Source organism: Excalfactoria chinensis, chromosome 26, assembly GCF_039878825.1.
Source record: "Excalfactoria chinensis isolate bCotChi1 chromosome 26, bCotChi1.hap2, whole genome shotgun sequence".
NCBI lineage: Eukaryota > Metazoa > Chordata > Aves > Galliformes > Phasianidae > Excalfactoria > Excalfactoria chinensis.
In genome coordinates this window covers 27033-47130 of record NC_092850.1, presented here as the reverse complement: position 1 = coordinate 47130, position 20098 = coordinate 27033, and the positions used below count along the sequence as shown (strand labels likewise).

The 20098-nt window shown below is 58.7% G+C and overlaps 3 protein-coding genes across 4 annotated transcripts; 1 reads left to right on the top strand and 2 right to left on the bottom strand.

The window, feature by feature from the left end:
• The first annotated feature begins 455 nt into the window (after window positions 1–455).
• LRRC25 (leucine rich repeat containing 25) lies at window positions 456–2860 on the top strand. The gene is made up of 2 exons (XM_072357520.1): window positions 456–1067; window positions 1652–2860. The coding sequence occupies exons 1-2, from the start codon at window positions 562–564 to the stop codon at window positions 1764–1766; spliced, it is 621 nt and encodes a 206-aa protein (XP_072213621.1). The 5' UTR covers window positions 456–561; the 3' UTR covers window positions 1767–2860.
• A 902-nt stretch (window positions 2861–3762) lies between these two features.
• On the bottom strand, window positions 3763–6165 carry GDF15 (growth differentiation factor 15). The gene is made up of 2 exons (XM_072357519.1): window positions 5535–6165; window positions 3763–4807 (listed from the first exon to the last, which is right to left on the bottom strand). The coding sequence occupies exons 1-2, from the start codon at window positions 5836–5838 to the stop codon at window positions 3930–3932; spliced, it is 1182 nt and encodes a 393-aa protein (XP_072213620.1). The 5' UTR covers window positions 5839–6165; the 3' UTR covers window positions 3763–3929.
• Window positions 6166–9932: 3767 nt separating this feature from the next.
• PGPEP1 (pyroglutamyl-peptidase I) lies at window positions 9933–19697 on the bottom strand. 2 transcript variants are annotated; one of them, XM_072357304.1, is made up of 5 exons: window positions 19575–19697; window positions 18136–18188; window positions 15088–15204; window positions 14446–14678; window positions 9933–13829 (listed from the first exon to the last, which is right to left on the bottom strand). In XM_072357304.1, the coding sequence occupies exons 1-5, from the start codon at window positions 19606–19608 to the stop codon at window positions 13637–13639; spliced, it is 630 nt and encodes a 209-aa protein (XP_072213405.1). In that variant the 5' UTR covers window positions 19609–19697; the 3' UTR covers window positions 9933–13636. The 2 variants fall into 2 exon arrangements, with proteins under 2 accessions (XP_072213405.1, XP_072213404.1); XM_072357303.1 differs by having other exon boundaries at window positions 14446–14572; window positions 19575–19696.
• Between the last annotated feature and the right edge of the window lie 401 nt (window positions 19698–20098).

Sequence of the window (20098 nt, the reverse complement as noted above, 5' to 3'; positions counted from 1 at the left end):
CGCAGCCCCCGTTGCTGGACTCGCTGTCGCTGCATCCCGCAGCCCGGCCCGCGCTGTGACACCTCCCCCAGGCGCAGCTCCTGGTTCCCCCCTTCACTCCGCTATGGGGGCACACGAGACCGTGGGGTGATGGTTGGCACCCACCTGGAACCCCCACCCCGCCCCAACCCCCGGGGCTGACACCCCCCTGCACCGCGCCCCCCCCATTCGCTGTGCCCACCATGCCCACCCCACGCGCTCTCGTGCCCCCACCCCTCATACAGCGCCAGGATCCCGGCACAGGACACGGCGGTGCCCGCACACCCCAGATGGAAGGAGTGTCTCCGAGTGGATGAGCAACAGCAGTGACCCCCCCACACCCCCCCCCGGCCCGGTTACGCCCCACGCAGTGACACGGACCCGCAGGGACCGCCCGTTCCTCTTTCTGCTCACAGACGGCTGCAGGCGAGTCGGGGCGCTGGGGTTGGGCGGGGGGCAAACGCAGCCGTGGGGACCCCCACCGCGAAGGGACGGGCTGCGGGCTTTGCTCCTCTGACCCCCCGTTCCTTCGCAGGCGGAGCCATGGGGCGCCCCATAGCGATGCTGCTGCTTCTGCTGCCGCTGTCCCACGGCGTCGGGGCCACCACCTCGCAGCCCGCTCCGTCGCCGTGCCGCTGCGATGTGGTGGGCAAGGAGCTGGACTCGTGCTCCATCACCGGGTGCTTTTGCTCCGCTCCCCACGGCATCGTCAACGCCTCCGATTTCCACGCACGGGAATGTCGGGGCGGCGTGGGGACCGTGGCCGTGGCCGTGGGTAGCAGCGTGGCAGCGGTGCTGGTGCTGCTGGTGCTGCTGGTGCTGGTGTGGCGGTGCCGGAGGACGGCAGGAGCTGCGGGGTGGGGGAAGCAGGAGCCCCCTGCAGCCCACGGGCAGCCCCGCTATGTCAGCCGGGAAGCGGAGAGCCGCCCTGCCGCCCTGGGGGGATGCCTGGCACCCGACTATGAGAACGTCTTCATCGGCTCCTGCGCGGCCCCCATTGCAGCCACAGTGCAGGACGGGGTGCATGGGTGGCAGCAGGAGGGGTGCAGGTGAGTCTGTGGTGAGGGGGGGGCTGCAGGGGTACGTGGGACCCTCCTGATGGGCTGCATCAAGCCATGGCGGTGTCCCGTCTCACCTCATCCCATCCCACATCAGCCATCCATCCCACTCTACTGCAGCTCATCCTCATCTCCATCCCATCCCCAGTCCTTCCACAGCCCATCTCAGCTCACCCATCCCATCCTACTCTATCTCATCCCAGTCTATTGCATCCCCATCCCATCCCCATCCCCATCCTATCCCCATCCCATCCCCATCCCCATCCCCATCCCATCCCCATCCCCATCCCATCCCCATCCCATCCCCATCCCCATCCCCATCCCATCCCCATCCCATCCCCATCCCCATCCCCATCCCATCCCCATCCCCATCCCCATCCCATCCCCATCCCATCCCCATCCCATCCCCATCCCATCCCCATCCCATCCCCATCCCATCCCCATCCCACTAACCCCAGCGATCACACACCTGTGTGGCCCTTTCCTCCCCACTGATCCACCCTGGAGTCCATTCCTGCACATCTCTATGGGGCACTGCCCCACTGACACCCCCCCTTCCCCCCCATCCCCCCCAGCCCCCAGGCACTGCCGGACCATCCCTATTTCCTGGAGAGCGACGCAGGGGAGCAGCCCATCTACGCCAACACCGGGACCCCCGGAGAGGACATCTACGTCACCCCCGACCCATAAGGGCAGCGCCCTGCGGGGTTCAGCAGCTCCGGGACCGCAAAAGGGGATTTTCCTCTTTTATTATTGCAACGAGAGCAAAAAAAAAAGGGCTGCGCGGCCGTTTCCTGCACGGGGCTGAGAGCGGAAGCGGCCGCTTCGCTGTGGGGTTTGCACTGCGAAATATAGGGACGGGGCAATAGGACACGGCTGCCCCCATACGTGTCTCCGGAGCACACCGGGACTGACGGCCCCAACTGCTGCCAGCGCTGCTCGCTGCGTAACACGAGAGTTTGGGGTTAAAAAGTGGCGTTTTTGGATGCTCCTGGCATTGTACGGCTGCGAGGTGACGCCTCTGGGATGCGTGTGGGTGGTGGCATAGGGACACCCCATATCCCAGACACCCCATACCCCAGCCTTGCACCTTGTGATGCTCTGCGGTGACATTAAATGTTGGTGACCCGTAAGGCTTGCAGTCTGTCGGAACCCCCAGAGGGGCTGTGTGGGGTCCTGTCCCCAGAGCAGAAGTGCCGATAATATGGGCCCCGTGTAGGCAGGTTCCTATTTCCCAGTCCCCTCATGGTGACCCCATGTCCCACATCCATTGAGCTGTGGTCCCCAGAGCCCATAATCCCAGGCTGGATCTCCCCCTGCCCCACATCCCCACAGTCCATATCTCAATGTCCCCACATTCCTACCTGTCCCACTGCCCCATGTCCACCCCCTCCAAGTCCCCATGTCCCAATGTCCCACATCCCCGTGTCCATATATCAATATCTCATGTCTCTATCCCTGTCCCATATCCCCTATCTCCCATATTCTCATGTCACATTCTCATGTCCCATGCCCCCGTCACACATCCTCACATCCCCCATCCCCATGTCCCATATCCCCATGTATCATGTCCCCCTGTCCCCCATCACATATCTCATGTCCCCCTGTCCACCTGCCCCATGTCCCCCGTCCCACATCCTCATGTCCCCCCATCACATATCCCCACATCTCATGTCCCCCTATCCTATATCTCACATCCTTCTGCCCCCCATCTCCATAACTCATGTCCTCCTGTCTCATGTCCCTGTCCCCCTGCCCCCCATCCCCATAACTCGTGTCCTCCTGTCTCATGTCCCTGTCCCCCTGCTCCCATGTCCCCCATCCCCATATCTCACATCCCCCTGTCCCATGTCTCCATGCCCCCCCCCCATGTCCCATATCCACATCCCTCTGCCCCACATCCCCATCTCACCTCCCCCAGCTGTGGGTACCAGTAAATGACAGCCCCACATCCCCAGTGAGGTCAGGGCTGCCCCAAGGACACAGCGAGGGCAAAGTGCTTCTGGAGCACAGCCCACGCATGACTCACCCCTGGGTGATGGATGGGGACGGGATGTGGCCACATGGGGCAGAGCTGTTGGCACTGAGCTCCCATCATCACCTTATTATTATTATTTATTATTATTTACATCACAATTATAGAAATATATAAATATACCCTCCAAAAAAAAAGAAGAACCCCAACAAAGCCATCCGGTGCAATAAATAACCAGCAATAAATAAAGGACTGTGTATAAAAAAGGCTTGTGAGGAGAGGAGCCGGTGTTGGGGTGGGTTCCTCCTGTTGAATCAATGCTTTAAATAAGGGGAGAGGGGAATAAGTTATAGCATGGAGTGATGGCAGCGGGGTCTGCGTCCCCACAGCAGTATCAGGGTCCCTATAGATTGGAGATGATGAGTTCCTGTAGCTGGAGGTGACGGACCCCTTAGCTCACAGAGGTGCCAGTCCCTATTTGCAAAGGTGATGGGTTCCTGTATCTGGAGGTGGTGGGTTCCTACATCCAGACTTATGGAACCCTACAGTGGGGGTGATGGAACCCAATACCCAGAGCTGACAGATCCCTACACCCAGCAGCGCTGCTCCCTGTACCCAAAGGTGATGGGTCCCTGTACCCAAAGGTGATGGGGTCCCTATACCCAAAGGTGACGGGTCCCTGTACCCAAAGGTGACGGGTCCCTGTACCCAAAGGTGATGGGGTCCCTGTACCCAAAGGTGACGGGTCCCTGTACCCAAAGGCGATGGGGTCCCTGTACCCAAAGGTGACGGGTCCCTGTACCCAAAGGTGACGGGGTCCCTATACCCAAAGGTGACGGGTCCCTACAGGTGGAGGTAACAGATCCCCATCAGTGCCCTCAGGCGCAGTGACAGCGGGTGACCAACATATCCTCAAAGACAGAGCTGACCAACCTGCCCTCTGCATCGTAGTGCATCAGCACCATGGGGTCATAGGCAGCAGGCACGCAGCACGGCGCCGGGGCTGCACGGCTCAGGGCATGCACACGAGCTTGGATCTGTGCGTGCATGCTGGCAGCACGGTAGTTGTGCGGGCAGGAGCCCTGGCAGAAGCGCATGTCGTAGCTGCGCGGTGCCAGCACCCAGTCGTCCCACCCGATCTCCTGGAAGGACACTTTAATTGCCCTCCTGCAGCACTTCCCTTCGCTCTTCCCACACTCCTCCTCCAGCCCCCGCCGTCTCCTCGCCCCCCGTCCCATCATGTCCTTCATTTCCACTTCCAGAACCACGTTCCTGGTTCCGGATCCGTCCCACGGAGCCGATATGTTGGAGCTGAAGGTCAGTTCCAAGCGCAGCGCGGTGCCGTGCCCGGCGGCCCATTGCCGGATGGGTGATGTCAGGTCCACGTGGTGGGAGTGGGGGTCCAAGTCCTGGCTGTGCAGCAGCCGTGGGGCCGCCCTGGACCCCCCCGTGGTGTAAATGCTGACCTGGAGCTGAGCTGAGCGCTGGGGGTGCAGGGGGAGCTGCAGCTGTGCCCGCAGGACCTGCAGCTGCTGGCGGAGAGCAGCCGTGCGCGGCACCACCAGCAGGCAGCGGAACGGACCGGGGGGGTCCCGGTGTCCGGGGGGGTCCCGGTGACCTTTGGGGTCTTGCTGCCCATGGGAGTGCTGGTCACCATCGGGGTCTTGCTCTCCATGGGGGTCCCGGTGTCCTCTGGGTGGTTCCTGCCCCCTGTGGGGGTCCTGCTTGCCATGAAGGGGGTCCGGCAGGCGCTGCACTGTGGGATGAGAGGATGGCAGATGTCACAGACCCCACAGTGCACAACGGGGTGTCCTCCCTGCCCACACCCCACCGGGGCACTGCACACCTCTAACGGGATAACGGCACCCAGGGGGGGTCCAACCCCATCCCACGCAGAGCTGCCCCCCAGCCCCCAGTCTGGCCAGTTCCCCACATCCCCCCGCTGTGCTGTTATCAGGGATCGGGGCTTTGAAGTGGAAAAGTGCAGCTCCTCCTCTGAAGGTGATGATGGGGGGAGGAGAGCAGAGCAGGAGGAGGGGAGGAAGGGGATGGATTCATGTCCGGTCATGTCCCAGCACATGTCGGGACAGGGTGTGGGTTGGGACACGGTTGGGAGACACAGCAGGATGTGGGTCGGGGACATGGTGGGACATGTTGTGGGGACACGATGGGGTGAGGATCGGGGTGTGCTGAGACACGGCTGGGGGATGCGCTGGGGGGCAGTTTGGGGACACAATGTGGGGACACAGCAGGATGGAGGCTGGGTATGAGGGAGGATGGAGCCGGTTTGGGAACGTGGGTTGGGGGACCACAGTAGGACACAGCTGGGAGCCACAAGAAGACGGTGGGATGCAGGTTGGGGCTGAAGACACGCAGGATGCAGTTTGGGGACACGGATGGGGGATGTGGTTTGAGAAGCTGGGGGGGGGGTCAAGGTTGGGGGACACAGTTGGGGACCCGACGGGAGCGCAGCGTCCACTTACGGATAGCGGTCAGGCGGTACCAACGCGTCGCTCCTTCTCGCTCCTCCCATTCCCGGCTGCGGTTCCCTCGCAGTTCGGCCACGCGTTGCTCGTACAGCCGCCGCGCTCGGCTGATGCTCTCCGGGTCCGGAGCGTGCGGCACCGGGGGGGGTCCGGCCATACCCAACCGCCGCAGGATGCCGTGTTTGATGGCCTCCAGATGCTGCCCGTCCTCGTCCCACGCGCGGGGCCGTGGCTGCGCTCCCCCCGCCAGCAGCAGGAGCTGCAGGCAGGTGACGGTGGCGGCCCCCAGGTCCCGCAGCATCGCGCAGACGGAGGAGGAGGGGTTGGGGGGGGGGGGGGAGTTGCAAAACCTCTTGCGCAAAGGCCTCTCGTGCGGCTCTTATCGATGCCGCGAGGAGAATGAATGGAGCGGAGCAGCCCCGGGTTTATATAAGCGGGACTTTGCCCGCCCTCCGCTCCCCCCCCCCCTTCCTTCCCACCGCTCCAGCCCCGGTCCGATGGATGACACTGCGGCTGCAGCGGGGCACGGCCGGGCTCTGCGCCGTGATGGAACGACGGACAAAGCGGAGCTTCGGGAGGACGCGTCGCGGTGCCTCCGGGGTTTGGGGGGGGGGGGGAGATGCTGAGCAGACGGACCGAGGGACGGCGGCGGGGGGGGGAGGAGGTCTCGTGGGCGGCACGTGGCGCCGGGCGGTGGGCACGAGGGGACGGGATGCGTTTTGTTTGTGCCACCGACACGCCTCGCCATCCTCCTTCCCCTTCTCGTCCCCTTATCGCGTCCCTCTCCACCACCACCCCCCCTTCTCCATCTCCACCCCGGGCGTCGGGAAGCGCGACGCGTGCCAACATGTGCGGGCGGAGCAGATCGGAGCCGAGATTGAAGAGGGGACACCTCCACAAATGCGGATCCGGCTGACGACACCGCAGCCCGGTTTTGCCGCATGTCGCTGCCCCGGTCCGGTTCTTACTGAAGTAACCGCTCCCGGGGTTTGCATCATTCCTGGGACGGTGCAGGGCGCGGGTGGCTCCGGTCCAACGGTGCCGACTCGGAGCTGAAAGGCAACGGGAAGAGATTGGGGAGGAAAACAGACGGAGCGTCCCACGGCTGCGCTCCAGCCCAGCGTTTCCCAGATGGACCAAACAAACCCGGAGGGTCGACGAAGGGCAGAGCCCAGCAGCCACCCCCAGCCCGGAGGTGGAGGTTGGAGGTGGGCACCAGGCAATGGGGCCGGTGGGACCATCCGCCCCACTGCCCCGCACCGTGGGCAGGAGGGATGTGAGCCCCGTGTGGGGATGGTGTTCAGTGATCTCCGGTTGGGGCACACGAGGTGACCCAGCTGCATTCCATGCTGCCAAGTGCACGGTGCTCAGCTGCAATGTGGCATTCCAACCAGCCTGTGATTTCTGCTTACCTCGGCAGCTGAGCACAAGCTTTATTTCTGCCTTTTTCACCCAGATTCTTGACGTTTGCCCGAGGCAAAGAAAGGAGAACAAGATTTTCATCCACGGCCACGGGAAAGCATCGGCTCATCAGCACGAGTGGCGTCATGTGGGGGGGCGACATGGTGTGACTGCACTGTGCTGCTCGGGGGGGGGGGTGGATGGAGGGATGGAGGGACAGACAGAGGGATGGGGGGGGGGAATGGATAGGTGGATAGATGGATAGGTGGATGGGTGGATGGATGGATGGATGGATGGATGGATGGATGGATGGATGGATGGATGGATGGATGGATGGATGGATGGATGGATGGAGGGATGGGTGGATGGATGGATGGATGGATGGAGGGATGGGTGGATGGATGGATGGATGGATGGAGGGATGGGTGGATGGACGGATAGGAGGATGGACGGATAGGAGGATGGACAAAATGAACCCCTCAGCTGCCTTTGCTCTCCCTTTCCCCACCCACAGCTTCTGCCTGCCACAGTTTTGGTTCCTCTGTGCTGCTTCCTGAGGCAGCACTGCTGCTGGAGCCAACTTTCCTCGAGCACTGCATCCCATGCACAGCTCAGCATCCCCATGTGCCACCAGTGGGCTCTGCATTCTAACATCCCCATCCCTGCAGCTGGGCCAGGCATGGAGCAGCTTTGTGGGGTGAGCAGCATGGAGATGCTGAAGGCACGGGGCTGCCATGCTGTCCCTGAGCAGCTCAGCTCCCAGCAGGATGTCTGCAGGATCTGAGTTGTGCAGGTGGTCAGGAAAGGTCCCATCCCATCGGCCACCCCAGCAGCACCCATCCACAGTGAGTTCTGTCCCCCTTCAGTTGCACTTTGGAGCTGCGTCTTCGGAGCTGCGGGTGCCGCGTGGGCTGCGATCCCCTCCCCGTGTGATGCACGGAGGGTCGCGTGGAGCATCAAAGCCTTTGCACGGCCGGATGTTTTCCTCCTAAAGGCGCCAGCGGTGAAGCCGGAAATTTGACAACCCGGCAATAAAATCTGTGCTTTCAGGGCAGCGTTTGCGGATGCTGAACGATCTGTTGGGAAATTCCCCGGCGTGTCCTCACTGGGCTGCACGATCGGAGCATCCCCCCCCCACCACCACCACCTCCATCAGCACCGCGCTCCGTCCGAGGTCGCACAGAGGAATTTCCTGCCTTTGCTGTGGGTGGGAGCAGCAGGCGGAGCATTGCAGGGCACGCACTGCAGAGCACGGGAAGGTGTCGGTCAGCTTTGCGCCCTCCCTGTGGGCAGGATGAGGTCCGGCACTGCACACAGGGGGGGCTGCCCATGGGAACCCATCGCATCCGCCTGCAGAAAGCAAGGAGGAAGGGGAAGGAGAAGCCGGGCAGCACCACTTCCCCTACCAGCGCCCGCAGTGCTGCAGCACCACGAGGAGGGCACCCACTTCTCCACCCCCTGCTGGCACCAACCCGGTGCCCCGAGCACGGAACATGCTGCAGTAACAGCGGCTGTTTGGGGTCCAATTGACACAGCTGAGCCCACAGCACCGCACTGCTGTGCAAAGCTTTGCTTTCTCAGACATATGGATATGGGCACAGCGTCCTGTGCCGTCATGGTGAATGTGCACAACAGAACTCTCCCGACCTTTGGCCGTCTGTAAATAGATGGGCCGGATCAGGTGAGCGTGGGCAGCCTCGTGCTGCTGCAGCAGGAGTGGGACTGGCTGCTCTCCCTTTGTTCCGTGCTTACAGCATTCACCAAAAATGAGACTTCTGCTCCACTTGGAAGCAATGCTCCCGACCTGACGGCACGCACGGCTGCAGGCTCAGCCCACCCCCAGACCCCTTGGTGTGTGCAAGACAGGAAATTGCTCAAAGCCTATGGCCAAAAATGGAAATCTCACCCTGGATGGTGTCATTCGCTGCCCGACAGTGGTGCTCTCAGCAGCAGAACGTCCCCAGCCCCATGAGAAGGGCAGCATGGAGCTCCTCAAAGCCATTCCTGGGTGAGAGTTTGATCTCATGCACAGTGCTGCCATGGGAATGCTGTGGAGTTCTGGTGGTGTCTGGGAACTGTGGGGACAGAGCGAACAGGGGCCAATAAGAGCTCATTGCAGAGAGGTGGGAGCAGCCAAAAGGAGAACAGAGGGAGGTGGCCATCAGCCCCCCACCACAAGCTCACCCCAGGGCGGGCTCTGGGCAATGAGAAGTGCTTTGAGATTTGCCACTCTGCATCCCCAAAACCACTGTGGGGTGCAGGGATGGACCCACTAACAGCCCTGGGGGTGTTGGGGTCCTGGGGGGGTCCCCAATGCTGCTGGTTTCATGGCTGAGGTGGGGGAAAGGCACCAGCTGGCCAACGTCCCAAGCCAGGAGGATGGAGGAACAGAGCGGCTTCCAGAGAGGTGATGCTGCAGGAAGGGTTTGCCTGGAGCTGCTCTGCAATGAGACCCTCCAGCATCGCCCAAAGCCGCAGCTGAGGGATGCATGCAGGGCACGTGGGGCCCAACAGCAGCAGCTCCCACCTCTCCGTGCAGAGAGCTCGGATTGCAACACACACTGCATGACATCACCGACACCTCGTGAGCCAGCTGCAGCCCCAGCATTGCATCAGCACAGCAGGCACGTGAGCTCCTGGCACTGCATTCCCAGGCTGAGCCGTGTGATATGGAGCAGGCAGACTCCCCAAGGCCAGCAGGATTCCCTCCCTGATCCCCTCCTGCCACAAACCCCATTCAGAGGCAGCATTGGCCATCAGTGCCCCTCCTCATGGGTTTATGCAGCCCCATAGCATCACCCATCGCAATGTTTCACCACTGCCAGCTGGAGCCAGGAGTGCAATGGATCCAATCTGGGCTCAGAAAGACGAAGCATTGGGCTGCTTTTGCTCCCCCAAATCACAGGCTCATAAGAACGAGCGGTGCTGCTGCTCAGGGAGGAAGCCCCAGAATCACCTGCAGAAATCCAAAAGCCATCCAAGAACAGCACGAGGCAGAGTTAAACTCTTTATTTACTTTGAAACACGGGTTTAAGTTCTCAGTTACAAAGTCCAGGGGAACGACAGCGAGCGGAGGGAAAGCGAGCGGCCCTTTGTGACACAGCCCTTTGTGGCACACAGACTGTCAGGGGTTACAAGGCACTGCAAGAACACACTGCAAAGAATAGAAGCCCCCACAGATCCAGAGCTGTAGCTCCAGGGGTTCTACGAGCACAGATGGGCAACACTGGAGGGCTCCATTCAGACCACAGTGATGTTGGCACAACAACATGAGGATGGGGGGCAGAGCAGCACTGGGATGCCCAGCACCTCACCAAAGGGTTTGCCCTCCCCAAGCAATGAGAAACACCCCCATACCCCCCTTTCCCTCTGTCACATCCCAATGTGTTCCAGGGAACCCCCAGAGCTCAATGCGGTGTGGCTCCTGGAAAGCATGGGGTGAATGAGCTCACCCCAAAGGGCCCCTCAGCCCCCAACACTCCGCTCTGCTTCCCAGAGCCCAGCGCAGGACAAGGCACTCCCTGTTCATCAAAGTAAACATTTGCAATGTAAGAAGCTGGTGCAATCTAGAACCTGAACGTGTCGTTAAGTAGCACGGGGTTGTATTTAAGGGCAGCGCACAGATTCATCTCCTATCGTTAGTTCCTATCTAAGTATTTGCTTCTCTACTTTGCCTTATAGCAGATGGGACGGAGCAGCTCTCGGGTTTCTGCTCACTCAGTGAACTGACAGCATCCCCAGCTTGGGTGGAGGTTCATCAGAACACTGGGGTCACATCAGACACCAAAACCAGGCACGAAACACAACCTCTAAGTGCACTTAAACCACAAAGCACTGGGGCTGCTGCTGCCACCGACTTCAAGCATCCCAACTCGGAACCAATGGACACTATGACAGCACAGCACCCTGTGCTGGAGGACTGAGGCACTGGAAGGTTCAGCATTGCCTGCACTCTGAATGCTACACCTGAGCAGGCTGCTGAGGTCAGTAAACACGAAGGAAAGCACATCCCCTCCCTGCAGACCCCCCTTTCTGCTCCAGCATAGAGACGGCACCCGGTTTGAATCCGCTCTGAGCTCTTCTCACAGCTCTCAGCCTTCACCCTCAGCCCCACACCACAACCACACAACACCTCCCACCATCCCTCCAATGCTTCTGTCCCTCCCCGCTGCTGCTGCGCTCCAAATCAGCAAGAACTGCTTCTGCCATCCCTGGGCTTTGACACGGTGGTGACCCACAGATGCCAGCAGCTTTGGGTTGTGCCTTCAGCCGCACCACCAAGCATCCCGCAGGTTAAAGGAGCTGTGAAGCTCATGGGATGATTTCCTTTTATTGCTGTTTTGGACAACAGATGAAGGCGTTAAACCCAAAGGGAACAACACCTCCCCACATCACAGCCCCCCCCCCTAAGGATGAAGGAGTTCTCGGGTACCTGGAGCTCCTCAACACCCTCCGCATCATTCAATAACCAAAACCATCACCCTGACACCAACAAACCCCCCCAGCACCACAGCCAGCCCCGCTCCACACCTCCAGCACCTCAACACGTGGCACCAGAGCCCACAGGGGAACCCCCCCTCAATCTCTCTCCCACACAAGACGCCCTCCCCCCACTTCTCAGTGCACCTCCACAACCGACTCCGCAGCCACACGACCCCGAAACTCCGCTTTGAAACATCACCAGCTGCAGGCACCATCGTGGACACGAAACCTGAACGGTCCACGCTCGCTCAGAATGCATTTGCAGCCCAGCAGTGTGTCTCCATAGGGGCAAAGCAGCAAATCCTATTGGCTGGCACCTGGGAGATAAAGCAGCTGCTCAGCATCGTGTGCTGCCCTGCATTGCTTCTGAAGCACACCCCGAGCTGCAGAGACCCCCAGGGATCACCCACTGATACCTACAGCAAAGGAGCGCTCAGAATCAGCTCATCTCATCCCTTTAACAACAACAAAAGTGTTTAAATGAGGTCCCATTAAACAAACTCATCTTTAAAAGGGTTCTGCTATCCGAAACACCGCTACCGCCCTGAGGGCTAATTAACACAAAGGAAGTAAAGCCAAAAGGTTAGAGAATAAATTACTTTTGCTAAGGGACCGCCTGCAAGGGAGCTCTGCCACAAAGGCCCAAGGCAGCACCTCTCATTGCTCAGCAGCTACCACACACCAACAGCTCCTCCCAGGCACAGCGGAGCTACACGGAGATAAGAGCTCGACTATTTGGGAGCCGTCTGGAGCCACCAATACTTCATCTAAATATTAAATAGAATAAGTTACAAATCTGAAAGCCTGCCCGTGACCTGCCAGGCACTGCATGGTGCCCCCAGTGCCAAGGAGAGACTTTGCTTGCAAGGCAAACTCGGGCAGGAAAGCATTCCCTCCATGCACCCAAGGCCAGGTTGGATGGGGCAGCCTGGGCTGGTATTCAATGTGGAGGCTGGCAGCCCTGCATGCAGCAGGTTGGAGCTTCATAATCCTTGAGCTCCCTTCCAACCCATTCTATGGTTCTCTGCACCCAATGCTTCCGCTGTGGGATCCGACGGCGGGATGCCCATCCTCATGGCCAGCAGCTCCGAGTGCAGCAGAACCGTGTGTGGTTGGGAGAACAGGAGGAACGGAGCTCTAAAACCTCCCACAAGGATCATCCTGTATGTGTTTCTATATACAAACAGCCAACAGCTGGCTCTGAGATGCCCTTTGGCAGCACTCCTTGGCAGCCACGCGGCAGCGCATCGCACCGGCAATGGGTACTGAAGTTAAACATTACTCTCCAGCCAACCTTTAACGAGAACAAAAGTTCACGGCGAAGGAAGTTATAAATTACTCAACCTTCGACTTAAAAATAACAGCCAAGAGATTGTGATAAAGATCTCCGGTGGAGAAAGTGGCCTTTAGCAAAGCTCCTCAGCAGTGAGCAAAATGTGCTGTGCACACACATGGGACGACGTGCTGCACACAGGTCAGGGCTGGGAAGGCAGCTCTGAGCCAATGCTGAGGATGGAAGGATTCGGTGTGAGCTCAGATCTGCAACCCCAGTGATCTGATCTGCAACCCAACGCACAGCCCTCCCACCTGCAGCCACATCAGCCAGGCCCCAGTGAAGGGTGTGGGGGGGGTAGAAGGCAGCAACCGTAACCTTTTTCAGTTCCAAAGCAGTTTCTGAGGCTCCTCGCCCCCAACAAGCGCTCGCTTTTGTGGCTTTCTTCCACCAAACTCACCCCATTCCAACTCATTTCAGTGACTCTTTCACGTGACGACCTCTTCATTTGGGCCAGCGAGGAGAAACAAAAGGCAGACAGAAGGAAAGCGAAACCTTCCACCTCAACAAGGCAGTCCTTAAAGATGGGGTTAGCGATTCCCTGCACCCAATCCCACACCTGAGCAGTGTGGGACCGCTCAGCAGCCATCATTCGGCCAACGGATGAGCTGTGGGTAAAGCAGGGCAATGCAGGCTCCAGGAACGAGCAGCTGCAGTTGTTGTGTCGGAGAAGGGAAAAATCTTCATTGAAATATGCAAAAAAAATATATAACAGGGAAAGAGAGGGGGAAAAAGAAAAAGTCAATTCTTGGAAGTGAGGTTTTTGTTTTTTCAAGGCTCCAATTCTCGTGCTGTACGTCTCAGAATCTCCCTCCCCATACAAGGTGTGAGTGGGGGGGGGAAGGTTTAGGAAGTGCAATACCAGGACAGCTCCTGCCTGCTTTCAATGTTCGTGTTGACAATTGATTTTGGCTTCGGAATGCTCCAAAACGTCGAGCATTTCCTCAATGATGGCCTGCAGTGCCCGGCCCAGCTGCTCTGCGCTGTACGGCTTTCCCAATGGAGGCACATGAACAAAAGCCGACCTCCCGCAGCTCTGGTATAAGGAAGTGTAGTAAGTGAAGTCACACAGGTACCTGGAACATAGAAAACAGGGCTGATGTAACAACATGGGACAAATAAAGCGTGCAAACTGCAGCACACAGCAAACCGTGTTATCGCTTGGCATTGCATCAACATCCTGCAATAAAAAGTGCAAGGAGAGTAGTCAAGCTGAAGCAGCGGCACGCTCACAGCACCCAAATGTAGGACAAAAACACAAAGAATGTGTGCCTTCCCATCACCGGTGTGTGACCACAGAGCAGAGCATTGCCAGGGGGGAAGGTCAGCTGAGCACAGAGTGAGCATGCAATGCAGAGACAGTATGCACTGCAGGGACAGCGTGCAATGCAGGGACAAGCGTGCAGTGCAGGGACAAGCGTGTAGTGCAGGGACAGCGTGCAATGCAGGGACAGCGTGCAATGCAGGGACAAGCGTGCAGTGCAGGGACAAGCGTGCAGTGCAGGGACAGCGTGCAATGCAGGGACAAGCGTGCAGTGCAGGGACAAGCGTGCAATGCAGGGACAAGCGTGCAATGCAGGGACAGCGTGCAATGCAGGGACAAGCGTGCAATGCAGGGACAAGCGTGCAATGCAGGGACAAGTGTGCAATGCAGCACGTGCCTTGCTTCCTGTGGACCACTTCACCCCATACCTGCCAGCATCCTTAGAGATGGTGACGGTGACATCCAGCCCCAGTGCTGAGACCCTCCTGCAAACCACGTCCATGTCAATGATGGAATCGATGCATTCTGGGCCGCCTTCGACGCAGCACTGAGAGCCTGGGCAGAAACGGCAGTTGTCTAAGCCTTTATAACCCACATTATGGCCACACTTCTCCAGAGTGACAGTGGTGGCCATACCCGACACACCTACATGCACCACCAACTACGAGAGAAAAGAAACACGTTACATCAATGATGGACAGCCAACAGCCCACAGCTCCCAGTAAGCACCAGCAGAACCTCCGCCTCAATTCCTGCATGGCTGTCACACAACCAGCCACCATAACAACCAACAGCACAACATGATTCTTGTTTAATCTTCTCCCCTCCCCCAACCTCAGCTCTAATTAATTATGGCCCAACTGTGGCACAGAGTGGAGCTGCCCATATAGCGGAGCTGCCCATGTAGCCGAGCTCCCATTAACTGCAGCACTGCACTCTGAGCCACAAAATGCTGCAAATCCAGGTGGGATGCAGTGGAGGACTCAACACTGAATGCAACTCAAAGCACAGCACGGTTGCTCCCTGGATGCGTGTTGGCTCCATCTCTTCTCCTCCCTGCACTAACCCACCTGTGGGCTGTGCTTTTTCCACAGTGCAGGGATGAGTCTCTGCACTGTCTGATATTCCACTGGGACTTCATAGACGTGCAGGTCCACTCCATCTCGCAGCCCGAGCTTCTCCAGCTCCTAAGAACACGTGGAAAGAAAGGATCAAAGCAAGGGGGTCAGATACAGGTAGGGCAGAGCATGCACTGCTGCGTGCAGGAGGTTGGCTTCACTGCTTTCAGCAGTGGAATCCTGTTCAGTTCTTGGGAGAAGCAGAGGAAGCAGCAGTGAGAGCAGCACATGCATGTTACCTGTTACCTGCATGAGAGCAGCAGCAGCTCCTCCTGCTCTGAGGGCAGGTGAGCTGTGAAGGTTCCCTGCACCAACTGCCTTGTGGCACCCAGCGATGCTAAGTGTCATCACATCTGCACACAAATCCACCTTCCAAAGGCTGGCTGCTTTAGCCAGCACCTCAACCAAGTCTCTTGTTTACAAGTTAAGAGCACTGGGCACAAGGCAGGTTCTTTAGGAAGAGTTAATTGTAGGGACTCATCATCAAACTCCTCCACCGAGCTCTTAAAGCACAGAGCCCTGCACTGCACACAGCCCTGACACACAGCCCACTAATAAAGATGTACTCTGGCCCCCAGACAACTCATTATCCACTGCCTTGTATACCTGACAAACACAGAAAAACCAAGGCGTCTGACCCATTCCCTGACCCCCAGACAATGGGCTCCTTTGTGAGCCCTTAATATCCCTATCAGGTCTGTCTAGACACCCTGACAGCCATTGTGCTGCTCCCTGACCTCTCCGCTGGGCCCCAGCGCAGCCAGACGTGCTGCTCTGGGATGGGACGGGGATGCTGGGATGGGGATGGTGGGACAGGACACACCTGGGCTGTGCTGGCACTGAATCCCACACCACTTCCTGCTGAGCTGCAGCTGCAGAGAAGCCTCCAAGCAAACGTTAAGGAGATGAAAGCACGGCGCGGTGCAGGTGTGAAGCATGGAGCTGGTACTGTGAGCTCTGAGAAGGGATCTGCCTCTCGAGCACACGGGTCTCCAAGCATTGATCTGACCCCAGTGTTTGCTGCCATGAACTGACAGAACTGCATGGATTCAGTGCAGGAAAAGGCAGCACATCTGTGCTCTGCAACAGAACCCAGGGAAGAAAAGCAAGGAATCTTATCCTTGCGATACGGGGATCATAAAGGATGCAATAAAGCAGAACCAGCTCAGCCCCGGGAGCTAGAAAGGATTTAAGAAGATTGTTTAATTGATTTTTCTTCTATTAAAATGCAGATCACACCGTCTGGGGCTCAGCAACTCAGACGCCTTTGTGTCCACGCTGCTCCATGAGGGCCCCGTCTGAGCCGCACAAAGCCCACCTCGGTGTGCTCAAAGCCATGCTGTTCCTTTTTGTCTGGGCCTCTCGGGCTGAGACGGGGCGAGGGGGGGGGGGATCTGGGCACATTGTGCTCCTGGCTGCAGGATGGGACCGCAGGGAGGTGGGCCTTGGTGCGGTTTGATCTTCCCAAAGCATCCCTGAGCACTCAACGTGAGCTGGAGATGCACTCGATTGCTTCAGCAAGAGGCTGCCCCTCGTTACACACATCACACGTTAGGTTTAGCCCTGTTAGGGCAGCACAACACCTGCCTCTCATCCTGCCCCATAGACACGATGCTCCTCTCATCCTGCCCCATAGACACGATGCTCCTCTCATCCTGCCCCATAGACACGATGCTCCTCTCATCCTGCCCCATAGACACAATGCTCCTCTCATCCTGCCCCATAGACACAATGCTCCTCTCATCCTGCCCCATAGACACAATGCTCCTCTCATCCTGCCCCATAGACACGATGCTCCTCTCATCCTGCCCCATAGACACGATGCTCCTCTCATCCTGCCCCATAGACACGATGCTCTTCCAGGCATCTGCTCCTCTAGCAGAAAACCAGCTTGGAAACAAGAGCTGACATTACATGAGGAAGAACAAACCAAACCAAGTGGCCTCATGGCTGCCCTTTGGTACCACGCAGTAATGCAGCCTGCATTCCTCCCCAGGCTTGGCTGAGCAAACCCAACTCGGGTGCATTCAGTTCTCGGAGCCAAAGGTTTCCTCTCCCCTCACCAGTCAGCACACCGGACATCTGGACATCAGCTGGCTGTAATTGATGAGAGCTCGTGGTTTAATTGAAAAGCATTCTAAAGCAGGTATTAATCCCCGAGCTCTGAAGGGAAGAGAGAAGTGCTGGGGAGAAAAGCAGATTCAGCTTCCCAGGTTGCTGTACTAAAAGACACCCCGAATCCCCAACGGCTTCGTCATTAACCACGTCCAGGAGCAACAAATAAAGAAGAACTGGGAGAATATGATGGCACTGTCCAAGCCAAAGCATTACAGCACATCACAGAGCACCCTCAGCTCTGGTTTTAACAGAGCTTGGCTCCTTTGTGCCCCATCACAGCGCAGTCTGATCTGCTCAAGCAATGCCACTCCGTCAGCACTCCGACCACAGCCCTACATGCTGAGCCCCATTACAGATGAGAGGGATTAAAGGTCAACCTGCTCACCCAGAGCCAGGCTGCAGCTGAGAGAAAAACATACAAATTCCTTTTGCTTTATTTATTTGGAATTCCCTCTGCTAAGTGGTGGAGAAAGACCGCGGGCTCCGTGCACCATTTAACTCCTCTGAAACGCAAGGAGTCAGCCTGGGGATTCCTTCTTCACCTTTGCTATATGAACCCAACCTCACTAAGTTCTACCAGCAAAGGGATTGCCTTCAGAGAGCTGAACAGAACATCACCCAGCTGAGTGCCTGCGCATGGGGCGAGCCGACCTCAGTGGATACAGCAGACTTAGAGCCACAGCTGGAATGCATGCAGGGGATGCAGGGGATGCAGGGGATGCAGGGGGTGCAGGGGGTGCAGGGGGTGCAGGGGGTGCAGGGGGTGCAGGGGATGCAGGGGGTGCAGGGGATGCAGGGGATGCAGGGGATGCAGGGGATGCAGGGGATGCAGGGCATGGTGCTGCTCCGATGGGTGCTCCAAGGATGGCATTACAGCATTACCTGCACTGCAATCCAACTGGCGTTGACGGCGTGCTCTCCAAAGGGACCAAACCCTGCAATAGAAGAAATGCTCCTGGTGAGCAGCTGAGCCCTGCAGCTTGGACTTCAACAGCTGCACTTGGGTTTATGTGCTTTGAAAGCAAACCTGCTGCTTGTAACACCCAGCCCCTACTTGTTAGCTATGGAGTGATGGCACAAACAGGGATCGTGATTGCATCTTCCAACCCTCATTGTAACAGCCCCAAACACAGACAAGTCCTGCCTCCAGTATTTCTCTGCTCACACCCTCACCAAGATCCCTTCTGCCTTAAGAGGAACCAAACAAACCACTGCTGACCCACCTGCACCGAGCACCAAAGGTTACCACAGCGCTATAAAAACACTTTAACTCCCCAGATCTGCATTTCCTAATGAGTAACTCAGAGTTAACTAGTAACCCGCAACGTCTTTCCCTGAGCAAGCACACAAAGGTTGGGCATTTATCTGAGCGTGGGATCAATATGCTTTCATTGAAGATGTCAGAGCTACCCCCTGAGCCTAATGCAATCAGCAGGCAGGCATTTCATCCAGGGAAGGACCACAAATATTACATGACACACTAATGGAAACCTCCCATGTGCTGCCAGCAGAAGGTGAGGGCTGAGGTTACAGCACCGGGGCTTTGTACAGCATGGGCTCAATGGGATCTGTATCAACCTGAGCCTCCAAGCCGAACCAGCATCAACCCCAACGTAACCAAATCCTCCCGTTCTGAACCCAGCCGAGCCGCCCCTCTCACTCATCCGACCCCCAGATCGATCCCTTTCGCAGCAGATGAGCAACTTGATGGGTAGCACCGAACCCAGCACAGGGCCCAGCCAGGCACACAGCAGTGAGCCCACCGTGCAGACCTCGATGGGACTGCAATGGGAATCGGCGTGACCATGCGCCATCAGTGCAGATCCAGCAAGACAAGCTTTGAATGTTTGAAGCAGAGACCCCCCCCCCAGCCCCCCCGGAGCAGGAGATGGGGAACAAAAGTGCTGCGGGGTCCTGGGAACCTCGTAACCGAAGGGCTGTGGGACACGCCGTGGGGCTGCTGCCCTGGGGACACCAAGCGGTGTCAGCGGCACAGGACGGAGGCGGCACGGCGTCCCAACGCACCGACCCCCGCTCGGTGCCGCCGCAGCCCCCCAACCTTCCCCAAAGCGAAGCGGCGTCAGTCCCCGCTGCAGCCCCCAGCACCGCCCCCCCCCATGGCAGCTCCCGGTACGACCTCAGCACCGCCTCGTGCCCCACGCAGCCCCGTCACCCCCCCCCATCCCCGTGATCCCACCAGGACCCTCACCGCCCCCTCCCCAATCCCGCAGCTCCCACCGCCCCCCCCCGTTGCGATAAGGGAAGCGGAGCCCACCCGGCCGCCCCCCGCCCACCCCCCGTCTCGGTGCCGCCGCCCGTACCCGTCACCACCACCGCCCTCCGCGGTTTCTCCATCTCCGCTCCCACCGGACCCGCGGCCGCACCGCACTGAGCGAGCGGCCCCGCACGGTCATAGAGCGCGCTCCGCCCCAACGCCCAGAGCGGCCCCGCGCGGCCATAGAGTGCGCGCCGCCCCGAGGACCAGAGCGGCCCCGCGCGGCCATAGAGTGCGCGCCGCCTCGCTGCCTAGAGCGCCTCCTGAGCGCCGCTTCTTCCGCCGGGCGGGAATTACGAGGCCGCGGGGCCGGTTAACGGGGCCGGTTCGGTTCAAGGAGCCCCGTGAGCTCCGGGGGCGGCAGCGGGGCAGCCCGGAAGGGTTTGAGCCCGGAGCCGCCTCACGGGCTGATCGCGAAGCGCGGGGTCGAGCTGGTTAAACCCGTACAGAACGGTACGGAGATTTCGGGCCCGGCCGGCCCGGTCCTGGTTCTCCTTCCGGGAGAAACGGAACAAAACGGGCCCGTTGGAAGCACCGCCGCTTCCCGCCCCGCTTCTCAATTTACGGCAC

Excerpts from the sequence above, each read along its gene's own strand:
- GDF15 (XM_072357519.1), bottom strand. The coding sequence starts at position 5,838 with ATGCTGCGGGACCTGGGGGCCGCCACCGTCACCTGCCTGCAGCTCCTG. Across the intron at positions 4,808-5,534 it reads GTACCGCCTGACCGCTATCC|TGCAGCGCCTGCCGGACCCC; the intron begins GTAAGTGGACGC and ends CTCATCCCACAG.
- LRRC25 (XM_072357520.1), top strand. The coding sequence starts at position 562 with ATGGGGCGCCCCATAGCGATGCTGCTGCTTCTGCTGCCGCTGTCCCAC. Across the intron at positions 1,068-1,651 it reads TGGCAGCAGGAGGGGTGCAG|CCCCCAGGCACTGCCGGACC; the intron begins GTGAGTCTGTGG and ends CATCCCCCCCAG.
- PGPEP1 (XM_072357304.1), bottom strand. The coding sequence starts at position 19,608 with ATGGAGAAACCGCGGAGGGCGGTGGTGGTGACGG. Across the intron at positions 14,679-15,087 it reads GGAAAAAGCACAGCCCACAG|TTGGTGGTGCATGTAGGTGT; the intron begins GTGGGTTAGTGC and ends TTTCTCTCGTAG. Across the intron at positions 13,830-14,445 it reads ATCTCTAAGGATGCTGGCAG|GTACCTGTGTGACTTCACTT; the intron begins GTATGGGGTGAA and ends TCTATGTTCCAG.